At 39.5% G+C, this 20258-nt stretch overlaps 1 protein-coding gene across 3 annotated transcripts in view; it reads right to left on the reverse strand.

Annotated features, from left to right (window-relative positions):
• The window catches only part of OSBPL11 (oxysterol binding protein like 11), a 69164-nt gene that overhangs the window by 3167 nt on the left and 45739 nt on the right, over positions 1-20258 (reverse strand). For all 3 annotated transcript variants that reach the window (XM_081937001.1, XM_081937000.1, XM_081937002.1), the window contains exons 7-12: positions 19875-20020; positions 17392-17532; positions 11042-11540; positions 3745-3931; positions 3269-3451; positions 1407-1560 (exon numbers count right to left, since the gene is read on the reverse strand). In XM_081937001.1, coding sequence (XP_081793127.1) covers positions 1407-1560; positions 3269-3451; positions 3745-3931; positions 11042-11540; positions 17392-17532; positions 19875-20020 — 1310 coding nt within the window. The remainder of the gene's footprint in view (positions 1-1406; positions 1561-3268; positions 3452-3744; positions 3932-11041; positions 11541-17391; positions 17533-19874; positions 20021-20258) is intronic.

A 20258-nucleotide genomic window follows, 5' to 3' on the forward strand; every position in this document is an offset into this window, starting at 1 on the left:
CCAGTGTTGACACATTTTCCTATCTAGTACATTACACCTGCGGTTGTTTTATAAGTCAATATAGCTGCCACGTTAAATCCCATCCAAGCCATGAGCTCTCTCAGCCACTGCAATCTCCATCAGCAATTCAGGGAATAAATGTGAAAGAAAGAAGACAGATGAAGTATAGTACAATCTTGAGATCAGACAGCAGTTTTACAATAAAAATAAAGAGAAGGCAAGAGCATTTTGTCAACTTAATTTCTGACAAGGAATTAGGTCAGTAATTGCGGTGTATTTTAAGTGGTCCATGCTGTGTGGACATAGGAAGTAGGTAAAATGTTAGCAACTTGGCTTTTAACTTCCTCACATTAATGTGGACTTTTATCCTTTCCCCTGAGATATATAATCAATGTTACAGAACCAATCCTGAAGTGAACAGGCCAGACCGACCAAAACCTCCCTCTGAACTCTTAGAGTGTTATCCTACATTCCGCATTGCTTAAACCTCATCCCCAAACACTCTGTTCTGTTCTAGTACTACTATACAAAAAAATACAGGCAAGGGCTACGAGAATGACCAGGTGAGCAAAAACTGGACCTTAGGAGAATCATGGGCATGATATGCTTTGGTAAAAGGGGCAGATGAGGTGATCACACTTCACCACCTGAAGTGTGATTGCTTGGAGGAAAGCCATGACCACTTCTCTAATGTCTAGAGTGGGATAATAGCCTTGTAACAAGTAGATTTCAGTTCAGGAGGAGCCAGAAAAGCTTACTAAGCTTCCCTCTGAAGTATGTGCCCAACTATCTCTCAGCACAAGCCTTTAAAACAGATCCCTACATTGGACAGAGGATTGCTGGTGGAACTGCTCCCCCTCCCCCTTTCAACTCTATGATTCTGCAAACAAGTCCAACCCACAGCTACATCTAAAAATTTGTAAAATGAAGAGAAAAGGTGTGAATCTGTATTGGGGCTAGGAAAAATATATTTGGGGCGGGAGGGAGAGGAATAGAAGCAGAACAAGAGAGACCAATGATTGCAACCCGCTCACTGCCGTCGTATCTCTTCTCAGCTTCCTTTGCAAACATGTCCAGAGCAGAGAGAAAAAAGTGTAAGGGGACCTGAATATATCTGAAGAAGCCCACCGGGGCACTGGCTGAGGAGTTTCCAATTCATATCTATGGAGGAAGGAACTTATCTTGCATTGTTCTTCTGTTTAGATAACAGACTGTGTGCAGTGCCAAGAAATAAAAAATAGGCAGGAGAAAATGCCCTCCTGGGAAGATACCCTCATGTCTGCTGCAGGCCTTGAAACTCATACAGGGGGACCAGTGGTTGAGGCCTCCATGGTATTTCAAAGTTAAGCCTATTTGGGGCTCGAAGGTTCACCTTTCCACTCTTCTGTTTATGTTTCATTACTTACATCCTTAACGAAGTGTTTCGTCTGCCATGGGGTGCCTGTCTCCATCCGGAGCCTCTCCTCATTTCGCTGCTGTTCTTCAAGGGCTTTCTTATGCTCTGTGGCCTTTTCAATGTCCCCTTGCCTCAAGGACTCCGTCACATGTTGCCACAGTTTCCTGAATTTGACAGGGAGGAAGGGAATGCAAGCTGAGGCTGTTTGCCACCTTTGCTAAATGCAAATATAACCAGAATGAGTGTAAAAAGGTGGCGAGAAAGACTATTGAATAATCCAGGAATCTGCCCTTACTGTTCTTCAGGTGCTGGAATCATGAATTTATTTGAACCAAAAAATTCTGTGTCAGTTCTCAAGTATAGCATGATTAGTAGGCTGAAAATAAGTTACCACTTTCCAACAGCTGCCCAGATCTGCTTTGCCTCTCAATTGGGTCCTGCAATGCCCTCTCTTGCTAAAGAAGCTTTTCTTACCTCTTGGTTAAAACTATGGATTATCTACTCTTCACTTCCCTTTAAATTTTACTCAGCCCTTTCCCATTCTCATAATTCACTTATTATCATCTCATGGGGCGGAAACTGGTATTGTCACCTTCTTCATCGAAACACTTTGTTGTCTAAAAATAGAGCTTCTAAACCAGAATCAATACTTGTTTCATCCTTTGTTTTTTTGCTAATGGCTCCCCTGATCTTACAAATATCCCCCTCAGACCTATTTTAGTTCAAACGATCATTATAAGGCAAAGGATTAGAACAGTGTTTTCTCAACCTTGGGAACTTTAAGGCATGCTGGCTGGGGAATTCTACGAGTTGAAGTCTACCACATGTCTTAAAGTTGCCAAGGTTGAGGAAACACTGGATTAGAAGGTTACCTTTTAACGTTCTACCCAACTAACACCTGCAATCTCACGGTAGCACTAAACAAGCAGCCCATCTGTAATTTCTTCCTGCAATGTCCAAGAAACTATGTCCCCCCGCCCCCAGGCCTCCACCCAAAATGACAAATTTAACATTGTTTTTCAAGATCACCACAAACCCCATGTTCCAAAAATAACTGGTGTCACTGGGGAGCCACATGTGGCAGTTGTATCTGTGGTTAGTTTTTCAATTAAGAGAATGGATGATTCCTCTCTGATTTACGTAAAGGGGGATTGAAAGGCACAAGGAAATGCCCGACTATTGGTTATATTTCAATGTGCACTAGAATGAAATTATCACTCACTTCAGACATCCGTGCATTTCCTATATGGATATGCTTTTTTTTAAAAAAAGTTTGGAAAACTGAATATTTAACAACTGGATACACTTGATAAAGATGAGTAAATTATTGCTATTATATATCAAGTTAGATACAACTGGAAACAGACCATGGCACTGAATGAACAAGTTGCATTAATGAACAATCCTAGGACAGGGGTAAGCAGCTTTTTCTTGGTGAAGAGCTGCATCTTGCTCCTCCAACCAATTAGACACTGGAAGGTACATCACTAGAAAAACAGTAACATCCCAGTATGGAGCAGATCCAGTTTTCCAAGCCCATTCAGAAGGTGCGATTCAGGTTTTTAAGTTCATGAATGGGAGTGAAAAGCCTCTGGACAATGAACTACTTCCAGTGTTATTCTTTAAAAGCAGCTTTGACCCCTCCTCCCAGATCCAATAGCCTAAAATCAAATGTATTCTGAGGAGGAAGCTGCTTGCAGGCCATAATTTGCCTGTTGTAACAGACATACAAAACACATGTACGGACGCTGGAATGTCAAATAATGATCTTCAGTTGAAAATGAGGGAAATCGTATAGTCTGAGCTACATATTATAGGCGTCTGATGTTATGTTCCATTTTAAGAGATCATTTCGAAAACTGTTTCTCTCACCTGGACTCAAAAGGCCCTTGCTTTTCTATGGGCCGCACCCTTTTCCGTGTCACAGATAACTTTGACAAATCCATACATTTAGTTTCTCCGTTACTGTAAGTGAACTCAAGAATACTATTCCATTCACCTTGTACTTTGCAAACCACTGTGTTAGTAGCATTCTGCTTCACCTCACCCGTGACCCTGAAAGCAGCAGGAAAAAAGAGATGATAAAAAAAATAACCTGGAGATGACAATGATATATTGCTCAACTATATAAACAAGAAGCAATGCAGAACTTGGCACTTTTTTTTTACAAAAATCTTATTTCGATGCATTTTCCAAATCTTCAGCTTAAACAAAAAGATGAATTGAGGCATAAGTACTATAATTTCTAGTATCTCATTTCAAGAGCATTTCAGAAACACACATAATCAATTGACAATAGTGTACAGTGCTACAATAAAAAAAAAAATCCTGCCAACAGGAATACTTGCCGGTGAAGTTTGCCACCATAGAAAGGCTTGGTATGAAACGTAATACTTGCAGAATATCCTGTTTTTGCACAATTAACACTGACTTTCCCTCCCAGTTCTACCCAGGGGACCGTCAAAATTGATCGAGCATATGCACAAGGCAAGGAGAATGTGTATTCCTCTCCAAGTTCCAGAAGACTTAAAGTACCTGTGAGGGAGGAAAGAATAAATATGAAATCCACATTAACTAAAAGCAACTCATGTCTTCTGTCCTTCACAAGATGTTGCAGAGGTTTATTTATTTATTTATTTATTTTACCGTACTTCTATACCGCCCCTCTCCCAAAAGGGACTCGGGGCGGTGTACAGTCCATGTAAAAAATATATCAAAATACAATAAATAGAATTGAATATGTACAGTTAGAATATGTACAGTTAGAATGGAGGAGGTTAAAAATAGAATTAAAAGAACTGTACAGAGCCAGTATATATAAATATAATTTTAAACCCTAAAACACACACAAATTAAATTAAAAACAATACCCCTAAAATAACCAGTTAATAGTACATTTACCAGGAGGAACAGTTGTAATTATGCCAGGCCCGCCAGTCGGAACAGGTGAGTCTTCAATTTTTGCCGGAAGGAGCGGAGGTCAGTAGTGGTTCTGATGTCGGGGGGGAGGTCATTCCAGAGGGTTGGGCCCATCAGAGAGAAGGCCCTACTCCTTGGTGTCGCCCGTTGGCATTGCCTAGTGGACGGCACCAGGAGAAGCCCCTCCCTGTGTGAGCGAATTGGCCGCAGGGATGTATGTGGGAGGATGCGATCCCGCAAGTAACTAGGTCCCGTGCTGGGCCCTCTATGCAGATCCTGCATTTTGATATAATTCTCATTCTGTATTACCAGTCAGTTTTGCAATGCAAGATTACTTAAATGACCGCAAACAAAAATAATCTCATCTTTGTACCACTAGATAAACGTGACTTGAGGGAACATATTCATTGTAAAGAGAGAAAAAACAGGATTGGGGCAGTTTATCCAACAGGAATAAATTAAGCAATTCGTTTATAGATTTTTTTTTCTTCCATGCAAAAAAAAATAGATCACTTTTAATCGGGTTTTTCAAACTGAATTCCATGAAACTTTAGGGTTCTGGAAGGAATAGATTCCATGTGATTTAAGAAAAAAATTATGAAAAAGCTTACTCCCCTGTGGGGAGGGTTCCCCCTCCTTTTAATCACTAAAATGCAGAAGAAAAAGTGGAGCTGGTTACCAACATTCAGAAACTCCGCCCCTCTACACCAGAGGTTTGGGGAACTTTTTTTTTTTAAACAGTTTCCAAGTCTGGGAAAAGTTTGAAAGCTCCAAAGTAAGGCCACCTCAACCTGGTGCCAAGATAAACAGCAAACCCCACAATCTTCTATCCTGCCCCATACATCCCTTCAGCTGATCCGCTCTCACAGAGAGGGACTCCTCCGGGTACCGTCCACGAGGCAGTGCCAGCGGGCGGCGCCCAGGAGTAGGGCCTTCTCTGTGATGGGCCCGACCCTCTGGAATGACCTCCCCCCGGACATCAGAACAACTACTGATCTCCGCTCCTTCCGTAAGAAGCTTAAAACCCACCTGTTTGGTTTAACTGGCCTGGCCTAATCCCAGTTTAGTCCCTCAATTCTGCACTTTTAAATTTTTAGGGGTTGGTTTTAAGTTGATTTTTAATTTTTATTATTCTGTACAGCCTTAAGGTTTAATTTGATTTTAAGTGTATTTATTCTTTGTATATGGTTTTTAATGTGCCTGTACACCGCCCCGAGTCCCTTCGGGGAGAGGGGGCGGTCTATAAATCAAATCAAATCAAATTAAATTAAATTCTCAGCCAGGGGCAGGCAACTAATTTTTCCAAGAGGATGCATGGGAAATTGGGACTGATATGGAGGGCCAAACCAATAGGACTCCCGTGGCCACTACTGTGGCCCAGACAGGGACAGCCAAAGGATCAGATGTGGCCCACAGGCCATAACAGACCAGATGTGGACCCACGGGCCGTGGAACACCGAGGTCTGCTCTTAGCCATTATGGTAGGTTAACATTATTAGCGCTGTAGTCCAGTATGTCTGAGGAACAACTTGCTTTTTGTGCAGTGATTTCTATTATTCCCACTCTCTTAAATTTATGCTTTTCTGAGGTGATAGTAAAGGCAGGATAAAAACAAACTAATTAAAAACAAAACTCATAAATGTTGCCCTATATAGCTTTATATTACAAACATGAGACGTGGAGCAAAACTGGCAAACTTGGGCTGGATAATAATCAACCATCGAGGCCAATTATTTATAAGTAATGTTACAGATTCACCAAAAAGTGGCATAAATGGAAATGTACAAGCAGAAGAAAATGGGGAAAAAATTCACATATGGAAACCTGTGGAACTGAAGCAACATTAATTATCTCTTCAATTATGAAACCTAAAAGTCATCTTGCTTCTAAAACAAAAACCTATATGCTAGCTCTATTATGCTTTTTATAACTCTCAAAACATTTCTAACTCCTTCGTAATTTAGAGAAATTATTACAAAAGAGGGCAGATATGATATTATTGCCATTACAGAAACTTGGTGGGATGAAACTGACAAATGGAACATACAGCTAGAAGGATTTAAATTATTTAAAAGAAATAGACCAAATAAAAGAGGAGGTGGAGTTGCACTATATATAAGAAATAACTATGTCTCTACAGAAATAGAGCACAACAATAATGAGAACTATCTTGAATGCATTTGGGTCAATATTAAAGGTTGTGGGGGAAATGACATTGCCATAGGTCTATACTACAGGCCACCCAACGAAGCAGAGGAAGAAGATGAACTTTTTGCTAGTCAGCTAACTAAGGTATGTAGGAAGCACACCACAATAGTAATGGGAGATTTTAACTACCCTGACATCAACTGGGAAACAAACTCTGCACCAAGTGGAAGATCCAACAGGTTCCTAACAAACCTAGCAGACAACTTTGTTTTCCAAAAAGTAGAGAAGGAAACAAGGAGATCAGCCATACTGGACTTAATTCTCACTAACAGAGAGGAAATGATAGAAGGTGTTGAAGCCATAGGAACCCTGGGGGCAAGTGACCATGCAATATTGGAATTCAACATTATCCAAACACAAGTAGTAGAACAAAGTCAAACTAGAGTCTTGGACTTTAAGAAAGCTAATTTCAATAAACTTAGAGAGAGCTTGGGAAAAATTCCATGGATGAGAATCCTCGAGGGGAAAACAACTCAAGAAGCTTGGGAAATTTTGAAAAATGAGATTAGAAAAGCCCAGTCTAACACAATACCAATGAAGAAGAAAAACAACAGCTCCCAAAAGAAACCAGCATGGCTGCATAAACAACTATCTGACAAACTGAAAGACAAAAAAAGTAAGTATAAAAAGTGGAAGGAGGGGGACATAACTAAGGCAGAATATCAGCAAATAGCCCGAGCCTGTAAAGATGAAGTGAGGAAAGCTAAGGCTCACAATGAAGAAAGGCTTGCCACAAAAGTAAAAATTAACAAAAAAAGCTTCTTCCAACATGTTAAAAACAAGAAAAAAGTTAAGGAAACAATTGGTCCATTGCTAGGAGAAAGTGGCAAGAAGGTGACAAGCAACAGGGAGAAAGCAGAACTATTTAACTCATGTTTTGCATCTGTCTTTACACAAAGGGATAAAACAGTCCAACCTATCAAAAGCAGCACCACAAAATTAGGAACACAAATTGAAATAGGGAAGAAAATGGTAAGTGAGCACCTGTCTACCCTAGATGAGTTCAAATCACCAGGACCGGATGGATTACACCCCAGAGTTCTGAAGGAACTAGCAGACGAGATCTCAGAACCACTGAATTATATCTTTCAGAGATCCTGGAACACCGGGGAACTACCAGAGGACTGGAAAAGAGCTGATGTGGTTCCCATCTTCAAAAAAGGGAAAAAACTAGATCCAGGAAACTACAGACCTATCAGCCTAACCTCAATACCAGGAAAGATTCTGGAAAAAATAATCAAGCAACGAATTTGCGAACACCTAGAAGCAAACAAAGTAATAGCCAAAAGCCAACATGGATTTGTCAAAAACAGATCATGCCAGACTAATCTTATTGCATTCTTTGATAATGTGACAAAATTAGTGGACCAGAGGAATGCCGTTGATATAGTTTACTTGGACTTCAGTAAGGCTTTTGATAAGGTAGACCATAACCTACTACTAGATAAAGTAGAAGAATGTGGGTTAGACAGCATCACCACCAGATGGATTGGTAACTGGCTGACCAACCGCACTCAACGTGTAGTTCTCAATGGAACTGCATCTACATGGAGGGAAGTATGCAGTGGAGTACCCCAAGGCTCTGTTTTAGGCCCAGTACTCTTCAACATCTTCATCAATGATTTGGATGAGGGAATAAATGGGGAACTCATCAAATTTGCAGATGATACCAAGCTGGCAGGAATAGCCAACACTCCAGAAGATAGGCTTAAGATACAGAAGGATCTTGACAAACTTGAACATTGGGCACTATCTAATAAAATGAAATTCAATGGTGAAAAGAGTAAGGTTCTACATTTAGGCAACAAAAACGGAATGCACAGGTACAGTATAGGTGATACCATACTCAGTAGTAGTAACTGTGAAAGGGATCTTGGAGTCCTAGTGGACAACCATTTAAATATGAGCCAGCAGTGTGCAGCAGCTGCCAAAAAAGCCAACACAGTTCTAGGCTGCATCAACAGAGGGATAGAATCAAGATCACGTGAAGTGTTAATACCACTTTATAATGCCTTGGTAAGGCCACACTTGGAATACTGCATTCAGTTCTGGTCGCCACGATGTAAAAAAGATGTGGAGACTCTAGAAAGAGTGCAGAGAAGAGCAACAAAGATGATTAGGGGACTGGAGACTAAAACATATGAAGAACGGTTGCAGGAACTGGGTATGTTTAGCTTAAGAGAAAGAAGGACTAGGGGAGACATGATAGCATTATTCCAATATCTCAGAGGTTGCCACAAAGAAGAGGGAGTCAAACTATTCTCCAAAGCACCTGAGGGTAGAACAAGAAGCAATGGGTGGAAACTAATCAAGGAGAGAAGCAATTTAGAACTGAGGAGGAATTTCCTGACAGTGAGAACAATTAATCAGTGGAACAGCTTGCCTCCAGAAGTTGTGAATGCCCCAACACTGGAAGTCTTTAAGAAGATGTTAGATAATCATTTGTCTGAAAGGGTATAGGGTTTCCTGCCTAGGCAGGGGGTTGGACTAGAAGACCTCCAAGGTCCCTTCCAACTCTACTATTGTATTGTATTGTATTAATTAATTAGCAGAGCAATTGTCTTTGTTTGTCCTTACAAGGCATTTCATATTTCATTTTTAAAAAATCTGGTTTCTCCCAGATAAGAACAAAATGCATTGTTTGGCAGGATCCGGCATTTTGAGATGCAACTCAAGCAGTCTCTCTCCCTCTCTCCCTTTTTGATAGAATAAACAATTAAATTAACTACAGGAATGAGGTAGACATTATGGGCCAATTTCAGCCTCCCTTGAGATCACAGTGGAAAATATGGCAAAATACAGACTTGACGATACTGGCATTAGTTGGATTCAGAACAATCATACCCATACAAAAATATATAAAAGGAATCATGTCAAGATTGATTACAAGTAGTTCTCGTTTAGCAGAATGAGGGAAGCCACAAATGAGATCTGAAACTCCGTTGTTAAGTGAAATGATCACTAAACAAAAATGCCCCTGTGCTTATAATCTTACTTCAGTTTTCCTTTGGTTTATGGGCCTGCAAAGGTCATAAATGAGAGGATTGATTGTAAAGTTACTTTTTCATTACTGTCGTAGCTGTGGAATTCATCATTAAAAGAGAAATTTTTTAGAGATTTTTATTCTAGGCCCTCATATATATATAAAAACACCTTGCAGGAGAAATTAGTAAATAAAAAAAAATCCTGTGAGGTAAAATGAGGAGGGATAGCAGAGGGCAGTATTAAGATCAGAAGGGCTTTAATAAACCAGAACAATGAAAAAATCCAGAAAGGTGAATTTCAACACAGAAAAAATGAAGAGTCTTTCCATATGGGAAGAAAAAATGAAAGGTGTGAGTTCAGGAAGTGGTGGATTACAATAGTGTGATACAGCTTGGGGGGGGGGGGGGGAAGCAAATTCAGTCCTAGACTGCATCAACAGAAGGATTTAATCAAGAGAGGACAACATTTCTCTATTCTACATTGCTAAGAGCACATCTAGAACATCATGTTCAGTTCTTGGTGCTGCATCTTAGGAATTGACATTGCCAAACCAGGGTATGTCCAGAGGATTGGAACCAAGATGACAAGGGGCCTGGAAGGAAAAACTTAAGCGGTTGAGGCATTGTATGTGTTTATTCTGGAGAAGGGAAGACTGTGAGGAGACACAATAGTTGTACTCAAGTATATGAAGTGCTGTCACATAAAAGACATTGTAGATTTGTTCAGGGGCCTTTCAGGTAGATAGAAAAGGAATAATGAGTATAAATTAAACTAGTCATGAGGAAGAACTTTCTAGGGACAGCAGTTATTAAACAACAGACTGCCTTACAGGTGGCGATCTTTCTTTCACTTTAAGTATTTAACTAGCAGCTGCATGGCCAGTTGTTAGGGATGTTACGGTGTTATTCCCATACTAAGCAGAGACCACACTAGATTATCTCCTGGGTCTCTTTCCAACTTTAACTCCCATATAGGTAGTCCTTGATGTGCAACCATTTTTTTATTGATTGAAATTGCAACAGCACTTAAAAAGTGACTTATGGTCAGTTTTCACACAACTGTTGCAGCATATCCATGATCAAGGGATCAATATTTGGACGCTTGGCAACTGGCTTTTATTTATGACCGTTGCACTGCCCCGAGGTCATGTGTTCACCATCTGTAACCTTCCCAACTGGCTTCCAACTAGTAAAGTCAAAGAGGGAAGTCAGATTCACTTAATGACTGCATGATGCACCTAACAACTGTGGCAAAAAGGTCATAAAATGAGAGAAAACTCACTTAACAAGTGCCCTGCTTAGCAACAGAAATTTTGGACTCAACTGCGGTCGTAAGTCAAGGACTACCAATAGTTACCAGCCTGTTATCCAACACTTTAGGAAGTTATTAGACTGGAACAGGCTGTGTCAAAGGATGAGCAATACACCACAGCTCAACGAATTATAATCTATTCTTTCTAAAATGAAGCTCTCCAGAGCTGTAGATCACAACTGTCCAAAGAGCGTAAGGAGCACTGCAACATTTCCCACTTACCTTCACCAACCATGGTTACTCCTATTGACATGCCTAGGAATTTACTTTTTGTCCAAACATGGGCGTTAACGCACATCTTCTTCTCCACACATTCAGCATAGAACCCTGAGACCGGAGGATGATGAGACACTTGTTCTGCGACAAATCGGACCGTGTAAGAATCTGACTCTTCTTGAGACTGGCTCTCTTCTGAAACAGGCACTTGCTCGGAGGCAGAATGAGATGAAGAGTTACTATTGGTGCCATTCAGTACATCGCTCTTTCCCATCTTCCACGAACAGTGAAATGTTTCCCCGATGATTGGATTGTATGGTTTTTTGGCAATTGCCCCTTTGCGTCCTTCGTGAAAGGAAGTGAGATAATACTCAACAAAACGGATCATCCTCTCCTCAGGACTTGCGCCATTGGAAATGGAAATGAACAGATCTGGATGGGACATGAAATCGGCATACATTTCCAACAAAGAGCGCTTCTCTAAAATAAAAGTGGGAAGAACCACCTACAATAAAAGAAAACAACATTACAGAAACATGCATAATAACTTTCTGGTTTTCTTTTCTTTTCTTTTTTTTAGAGCGCCAGCAAAAGGGGACGACGAGGAGGAGAAAGGCTTTAATGGAAGGCACAATGGTATACATGACCGTTGAACATTTGTGGCTTTTAATGTTTTGATAAAGGGGAGGGGGGAGGGGGAGGGGGAGTTGACTCAATCTTCCATCCTTCTGAGGTCAGTAAAATAAGGACCCAGATTGTTGGGAACAATATGCTGACTCTGTAAATTGTGTACAGAAGGCTGTAAAGCACTGTGAACTGGTATGTAAGTCCAAGTGTTGAGGAGGAGGAGGAGGAGGAGGAGGAGGAGGAGGAGGAGGAGGAGGAGGAGGAGGAGGAGGAGGAGGAGGAGGAGGAGGAGGAGGAGGAGGAGGAGGAGTGTTTACACTTTCACTGTTCACTGTATCTTTTTATACACTCTATTCTTGTAAGCAATCATTGCTTTGGCCTGGCTTGTATAAGTTTTACATATTTCATTGATCACGATCACATTTGTAATCCAAATTCATTTAGGACCCATTTAGTCTTGGCCCTAAACCTTTGTGTTATGTCACACATGCTTCTTCAGCAATCCATTCCTGTTGCATTCAACTTATATTTTAAAGTTTCTTTTGGTATGCCCAACTCACATGCAGGGCATAGCACATTCTTAGCTATTTATTGACAATGGAACACATACTACCCACTGCTTTTCAACCAGCCTTTTCACATCTTAAAATTGATTTAGCTATCTTTCCCTCTTTAAGAAATATTCTACCAAGGCACACAAAGTAACTGCTTCAGTTTTTTCACTAAATACATATAATTTCCAATTGTTCACTCCATTTTCCCCATCAAACACAACTACTTCAGTCTTGATACATTAACTTGCAGACCCATAATGTTCACTCCATCATACAAAGCCACACTGAACTTATTTTACTTAGTGTCAATCAAAATTCTGCTGAACGGCTTTCCAGGCAGACTTAACAAACTAATTGCTCTGTTTTTGTTTTTGTTTTGCGTTCAGTCTTGCTACTTTTTTTTTATAGAGGGAAAAGAACCACTTCAGTCTTCCCATCAACAATTACAAATGTAACACACACGTGTACACATGCATACACATACTAGAAAACTCACAAAATCATATCAACATATTAACATGTTTCCAGTTATGCCATCTACATCTGCAACATTGCTATTTTTAAAGATAGCAATGTTGCAACATTGGAGCATTTTTTTAAAATCCTTTTTTTGGACCCTAAGGTTTTTCCAGCATTTATTGCAAATTTCAATTTGGGATACAGTGGGGCAAAAAAGTATTTAGTCAACCACCAATTGTGCAAGTTCTCCCACTTAAAAAGATGAGAGAGGCCTGTAATTGGCATCATAGGTAGACCTCAATTGTGAGAGACAAAATGAAAAAAAAAGACCAAACAATAACATTGGCTGATTTGGAAATAATTTATTTGCAAATTATGGTGGAAAATAAGTATTTGGTCACCTACAAACAAGCAAGATTTCTGGCTCTCACAGACCTGTACCTTCTTCTTTAGGAGGCTCCTCTGTCCTGCACTCATTACCTGTATCAATGGCACCCGTTCGAACTTGTCATCAGTATAAAAGACACCTGTCCACAACCTCAAACAGTCACACTCCAAACTCCACTATGGTGAAGACCAAAGAGCTGTCAAAGGACACCAGAAACAAAATTGTAGACCTGCACCAGGCTGGGAAGACTGAACCTGCAATAGGCAAGCAGCTTGGTGTGAACAAATCAATTGTGGGAGCAATAATTAGAAAATGGAAGACATACAAGACCACTGATAATCTCCCTCAATCTGGGGCTCCACGCAAGATCTCACCCCGTGGGCTCAAAATGATCCCAAGAACGGTGAGCAAAAATCCCAGGATCACACGGGGGGACCTAGTGAATGACCTGCAGAGAGCTGGGACCAACGTAACAAAGGCTACCATCAGTAACACACTACGCCGCCAGGGACTCAGATCCTGCAGTGCCAGACGTGTCCCCCTGCTTAAGTCAGTCCATGTCCGGGCCCATCTGAAGTTTGCTAGAGAGCATTTGAATGATCCAGAAGAGGATTGGGAGAATGTCATATGGTCAGATGAAACCAAAATAGAACTGTTTGGTAGAAACACAACTCGTCGTGTTTGGAGGAGAGAGAATGCTGAGTTGCATCCAAAGAACACCATACCTACTGTGAAGCACGGGGGTGGCAACATCATGCTTTGGGGCTGTTTTTCTGCAAAGGGACTAGGACGACTGATCCGTGTACAGGACAGAATGAATGGGGCCATGTATTGTGAGATTTTGAGTGCAAACCTCCTTCCATCAGCAAGGGCATTGAAGATGAAACGTGGCTGGGTCTTTTAACATGACAATGATTCCAAACATACTGCCCGGGCAATGAAGGAGTGGCTTCGTAAGAAGGTCCTGGAGTGGCCTAGCCAGTCTCCAGATCTCAACCCCATAGAAAACCTTTGGAGGGAGTTGAAAGTCCGTGTTGCCCAGCGACAGCCCCAAAACATCACTGCTTTAGAGGAGATCTGCATGGAGGAATGGGCCAACATACCAGCAACAGTGTGTGCCAACCTTGTGAAGACTTACAGAAAATGTTTGACCTCTGTCATTGCCAACAAAGGATATATAACGAAATATTGAGATGAACTTTTGATACTGACCAAATACTTATTTTCCAGCATAATTTGCAAATAAATTATTTCCAAATCAGCCAATGTGATTGTTTGGTCTTTTTTTTTACATTTTGTCTCTCACAGTTGAGGTCTACCTATGATGCCAATTACAGGCCTCTCTCATCTTTTTAAGTGGGAGAACTTGCACAATTGGTGGTTGACTAAATACTTTTTTGCCCCACTGTATATGTTTCTTTCATTTCTTTATCAATCTCTTTTTGGATTTCCCATTTCAGTTTCATCCCAAATAATTTCATTTTTTATTCCATTCCATTAGCTTTGCTGGGGGATCCCTTTTTTAGCCTTTTTCCACACATCTGCAAACTATATTTTTAATTCCCATCAGCGTTTTTAATTTCCATCCTCTTTTAATCTTAATCAAGACTTGCTCTAATCCAATTCTCAGGAACTATTTTTGTTTTATGCACATTATACAGCAAATCTCACACTCTCCCACTTTCAGCCTTCATTCTCTCATGTGTATTTTTCTCATCAACAGTCTCTTTCAGCTTCTTGCTCCATCAAACATTATTTTTGTTACTTCTCATTAGCATAACTTCACACATTTCTGTCAGATGCCGAAACAAAATTCCTTTCATTCTATTCCAAGCAGCTTTCACGTTCTTTCTCCTTATTTCCTTACTCTTGAGAGAATAATCTACCTTTTTTTTTTATACAGCCCTAGTACTTTCTCTTCCTGCAGTTAATTTACTTTCACTCTTTTTTCTTTCACGTCTTTCTTTTTCTCCTATATCAATTTCCACCCCCAAGACAATCTTTTTCTGAAGATAAAAAGAAAATGACATCCCACATATTAAAGACTGGATTTAGAAAATGTGCTATTTGGATTGTTGTTAAGATTGTTAAGATGTCTTTAGGCTGTAAAACTAGTAAGATCTGTTTTGATTTATAGCATGTTAAAGAAACAAAGTATATGTGAATTTATATCTATATACGAATCTCTTTACGTTTCATTTTATTTCTCTTGTTTATCATGCTGCATTTTCATTAATAAGCAAAAAAATACAAGTTTTTCTGACTTACATTCTCAGAATCTTTCATTAGGAATCAAGTCAATCATGCTTTTTCATTCACTACTTTTCCATGGATACATAAGAATAGATTTACAATTTAACACACAGGCAAAACATTATGCAACTATCACAACCCATGGACTCCTATTGTCATAGGCACTCACAAAATCTACAGGTGAAACTCGAAAAATTAGAATATCGTGCAAAAGTTCATTTCTTTCAGTAATGCAACTTAAAAGGTAAAACTAATACATGAGATAAGACTCATTACATGCAAAGCAAGATAGTTCAAGCTGTGATTTGTCATAATTGTGATGATTATGGAATACAGCACATGAAAACCCCAAATCCACCATCTCGGAAAATTAGAATATTACATGCATAAAACAAGGATTGTACATAGGACAATATCAGACCTCTGAAAAGTATAAGCATGCATATGTACTCAGTACTTGGTTTGGGCCCCTTTTGCAGCAATTACTGCCTCAATGTGGCATGGTATGGAAGCTATCAACCTGTAGCACTGCTGAGGTGTTATGGAAGACCAGGATGCTTCAATAGCGGCCTTCAGCTCTTCTGCATAGTTCGGTCTCATGTCTCTCATCTTTCTTTTGGCAATGCCCCATAGATTCTCTATGGGGTTCAGGTCAGGCAAGTTTGCTGGCCAATCAAGCACAGTAATCCAACAGTCATTGAACCAGGTTTTGGTGCTTTTGGCAATATGGGCAGCTGGAAAATGAAGTCAGCATCCCCATAAAGCTCGTCTGCGGAAGGAAGCATGAAGTGCTGGTAGACGGCTGCGTTGACCCTGGTCTTAATGAAGCACAGTGGTCCAAAATCCTGTTGCTCAGTGGTCCAAAGTCCTCTTTTCTGATGAGAGCAACTTTTGCATCTCATTTGGAAACCAAGGACCCAGAGTATGGAGGAAGAATGGAGAGGCCAATCAAGCACAGTAATCCCATGGTCACTGAACCAGTTTTTGGTGTTTTTGGCAAAAGTTTTATTGATTGCATGTAATATTCTAATTTTCTGAGATGGTGGATTTGGGGTTTTCACGAGCTGTACGCCATAATCATCACAATTATGACAAATCACGGCTTGAACTATCTTGCTGTGCATGTAATGAGTCTTATCTCATATATTAATTTCACCTTTTAAGTTGCATTACTGAAATAAATGAACTTTTGCACGATATTCTAATTTTTTTGAGTTTCACCTGTAGATGACACTAATTCATACTTTCTGGCATACATCCTAGTCCTTTTGTTCATTGTTAATCTTAAAGCATGACCTCCTGCATCTATTCATCAACTCTACTCCACAACACTAGACCATTTTCATTCTAATATATTACAGTTTTCTTTCAGTATCTTAGACACACAGCATATCTTTCTTTTTTCCCCCTTTCATTCCTGAATTCATATTCTTTGCCATTTACTCTACTTACTTTCTAACTCACATTTTTTCATATGTCTCTGTAATCACATGAACGCATGCAAATTAATCAATTGATGCTTTCACTTTTTTTGAAAAATAGAGAAGGTTATCAGCCTGTGTAATATCCATGCAACTCCCAGCATTCTTTGCTAAGGGGCAAGGGCCACAAGTGTTAGTTTTGATACCTTTTGGTCAGTATTTCATAAGAGCAACTAAAGCTCAATTTTACCCTAATCAGACTCATAGTATTCTAAGACACCTGGGGCCTGTAAGACTATCTTGTAAGTCAACAAACTATTGCTGCATCTCATCAATTAGGAGGTTCTTGCAATGTACTGACATACAAAAAGGATACAAGCAATATGCAACAGTGTGAATTATACAGTTATACCATGAACATGTCTTAAAAACTCACAAACCTAAATAGGTTTTGAAAGTAAGAGCAAGCAGCTCGTTTCAGATCCATTAATGCGCAAATCCTAAACATCAAGTTTGAGATAATGATTTTAATATGATGATTGAATCCCAAGTCAGTTCTCTGAATGAACTCTAACATGGCATGGCTAGGATGAACTCCAGTTTATAGGAGCACATTTCTCTGCTTTTAATACAGATCAGTATTTAGTAACTTACTCTTGTTAAGTCCATGCCAAGTTTGAGTTGAGAAAGAAGGTGCAAGATAACACTGCGCTGTTCTTCCACAGCTCCAAGGTCATCCTCTTTATTCTCATATGTGTCTTCCAACTCATCTTCTGGATTTATTTCCTCTGGTTCCTGGGATAAATTCCAAAAAAACCACAAGGTGTTTAAAATACTTTAGTATTCCAAACTATTTGTTGCCCTAACTCAGTATAGGCAACTTCTTAAATCCTAGAAACAATGCTTCTTTACTTAAACAACAAATGATATCAAGCGCCATATGTATACATTCTCTTTCTCTTAGCCTACCTACCGATGAGGCTTTACACTATAATAAGGTACTATAATGGTTTGGAGTTTTTTTAGTACTGGCAATGCAACCAGCTCACATATTAAATTATGTTACAATATGGAATTTGCATCAAATAATATTTGCAGCAAACAATAATTAAATCTCTTCTGCAGCCTATTTTTATCTAGATGTCATGCCTTCCAGAGGGAGCTGTTGCTGTAGGTGAAGTATCTCTTTCTATTTCTTTTCCCTGCTGTTCTCTTTACACTCTCTCAACAAACACACAAACGTTTAGATTCTATCACTTTACCACTCTACTAGGTTATCAGAATTTTTTCCACAATTCAAGCTCATTATTTTTTCCCTTGTGCTTATATAACATGTGGCTTGGTTTCACTTCTGCATGTCATTTGTCACTAGACAAATGTGACGTTTCCTAAGGCCACGGTCCATGTGCAGATGTCATTGGATACTTCTATTAATGCAACAGCTATCCAGATGCCTTCTCAGCCATCTGAAGGTGAGAGCTGGAAATTATTTCAGCCTGGATAAAGAAAACTCCCCAAATCACAAGACTACGTCTGATTTACTTTGGCCATGTTATGCGTGCCACTTCATCGGAGAATTCAACAATGCTGGGAATGGGTAAGTGGAACAAGAAGAAGGGGCAAGCAAAGAACACACTGGCTTGAGGACGTCAAAGCTGCTACAAAAATGAACATCCAAAAACTGAAAGAAGCCATGTTTGATTGGGTAGCACGGAGATCACTTGCCTATAAAGTTGCTGAGATTTGGACATGACTGAATTGTTAAAACAACATAATAGCACTCCTGGAGCTTTTGTCCTCATAAACCAAGTGCAAAGAGGAATATATAGCCATTTGTTGCCTTTCCATGGAATAGAATCACAACCACCCCATCTTTGCCAAGAGAAGAAAGCAGAAATGGAGCAACTAAGTAGGCTGAAAGACATCTCTGCTCCTTAGTTATTTCTGTACTCTAGCAACCATCTTACATGGGATAAAAAGGAGAAATAATAGCCAGAGGAGTAGTCTGAAGAGAAGAAAGCTACAAGGAACTAATAGCAACTACAATACTAATACAATAAACCCTCTACTTTCATCTGCCCACAATAATTTATCTAACTTTTATTATTTACTTATAGTATACTTTTACTCCCCCTTCTCTTTGAAATGCTTACTACACGCTGTATTATCATCTGAAGCTGCATTCTCAACTCTGTTATGCTCATAAGTTAGGAATGTTTGGGTGTGGAGAATTCTCCTTCACTGAAGGAGAAGCTGGACATTAAGTCTTTTCCAGTGCAACTCTTCTAGGTGGTTGCAAATGCTATGAGCAAGAAAGGGCCACAGACGGTGACCATTTCCTGGATTATATTATATCACAAGCAGAAACAAGCAAAAATGAGAAAAAAGATATATAAACAGCAGCTATTTAAATGGAAACTGCCGCACTATCTCCCTTCAAGTGCTGGTATCTGTTGAGTACTACCTGGGCAAGGTCATTAATATCCACTATGCCTGTTAGTCTATTAAGAGCTCCAGTGATTTATGTCTAGCAATAGAGAAAGGAAGGAATAATAACCTCCCTTGCTATATAAAGTTTACTCATAGGGAGCTTCTCAAAACAATTCCTGCAATAAACAGCCATGTCAAAAAAGTTTATCTTCATCTACTGTATATATAGTTGCCTCAATAACCTAGCATTTTAGAACCACCTAGTATTTTAGGACATCTTTTCAATTTGCCTTTAATAAAAATGTAGCGATGGAATGTGATCTCCCAAGCTCATTAATATTACAAAATATCCCTTTATCTAGGTCAAGCAAAGCAAATTACTGTTAAATTCCTCTGGAAGTTCTTGATTTGCATTCCTTGAAAGTTTTCAGGTTTAACCCACATATTACTTTAAAACAATATATAGCTACAGTAATTAAGGTTTCACTAATGTTCACTTATTCCAATATTCAGCAACATTTATTGCTTAAAAGAACAGTAAAAAGTAAGAAACAATACTTATTTAAAGTTTAAACTCTAGTCAAGCAGAGTCTGTTCTTTTCTTGATAATTCTAACTATAGTTGAATATTCCAAAAGGGGTCCTTTTCTTTAAAACAAACATGAAAAAACAAAACCACAATGCAGAGTTAAGGGTTTTAAAGCTTACCCTGGTTAGTTGACCAGATTCGGAACTGGACTGTTCCTGTCTGACTGATTCTGGCTTCGTTTGATCTGCAGGGAAATTCTGATCAGCTCCATTTTTGAAGTGATTTGGCAAAGAAATCTTTGGTTCCAACCAGCTGATTGTTGTTCCTGAAGGAAAAGAGACCTTACGCTGAAATTTGCTCATATCTGAGGAATTGAAGCTTTTCCTAAAATTGCTTCTGCCATTCAACAGTGTCACGCCCTCTGTTCCAAAACACTAGAGGCAACTAAAAACTTGCTCTGCAGCAATAAGAAAGCAGGTGGATGCAAAATAGCACCACCTTCTCATTCTCTTCTAATTAGAATGAGGCTTATGACTGGGCAATGATGACACAGAACATGTTCC

The sequence above is a fragment of the Natrix helvetica genome (genome assembly GCF_964273705.1).
Source record: "Natrix helvetica genome assembly, chromosome: 1".
Classification (NCBI taxonomy): domain Eukaryota; kingdom Metazoa; phylum Chordata; class Lepidosauria; order Squamata; family Natricidae; genus Natrix; species Natrix helvetica.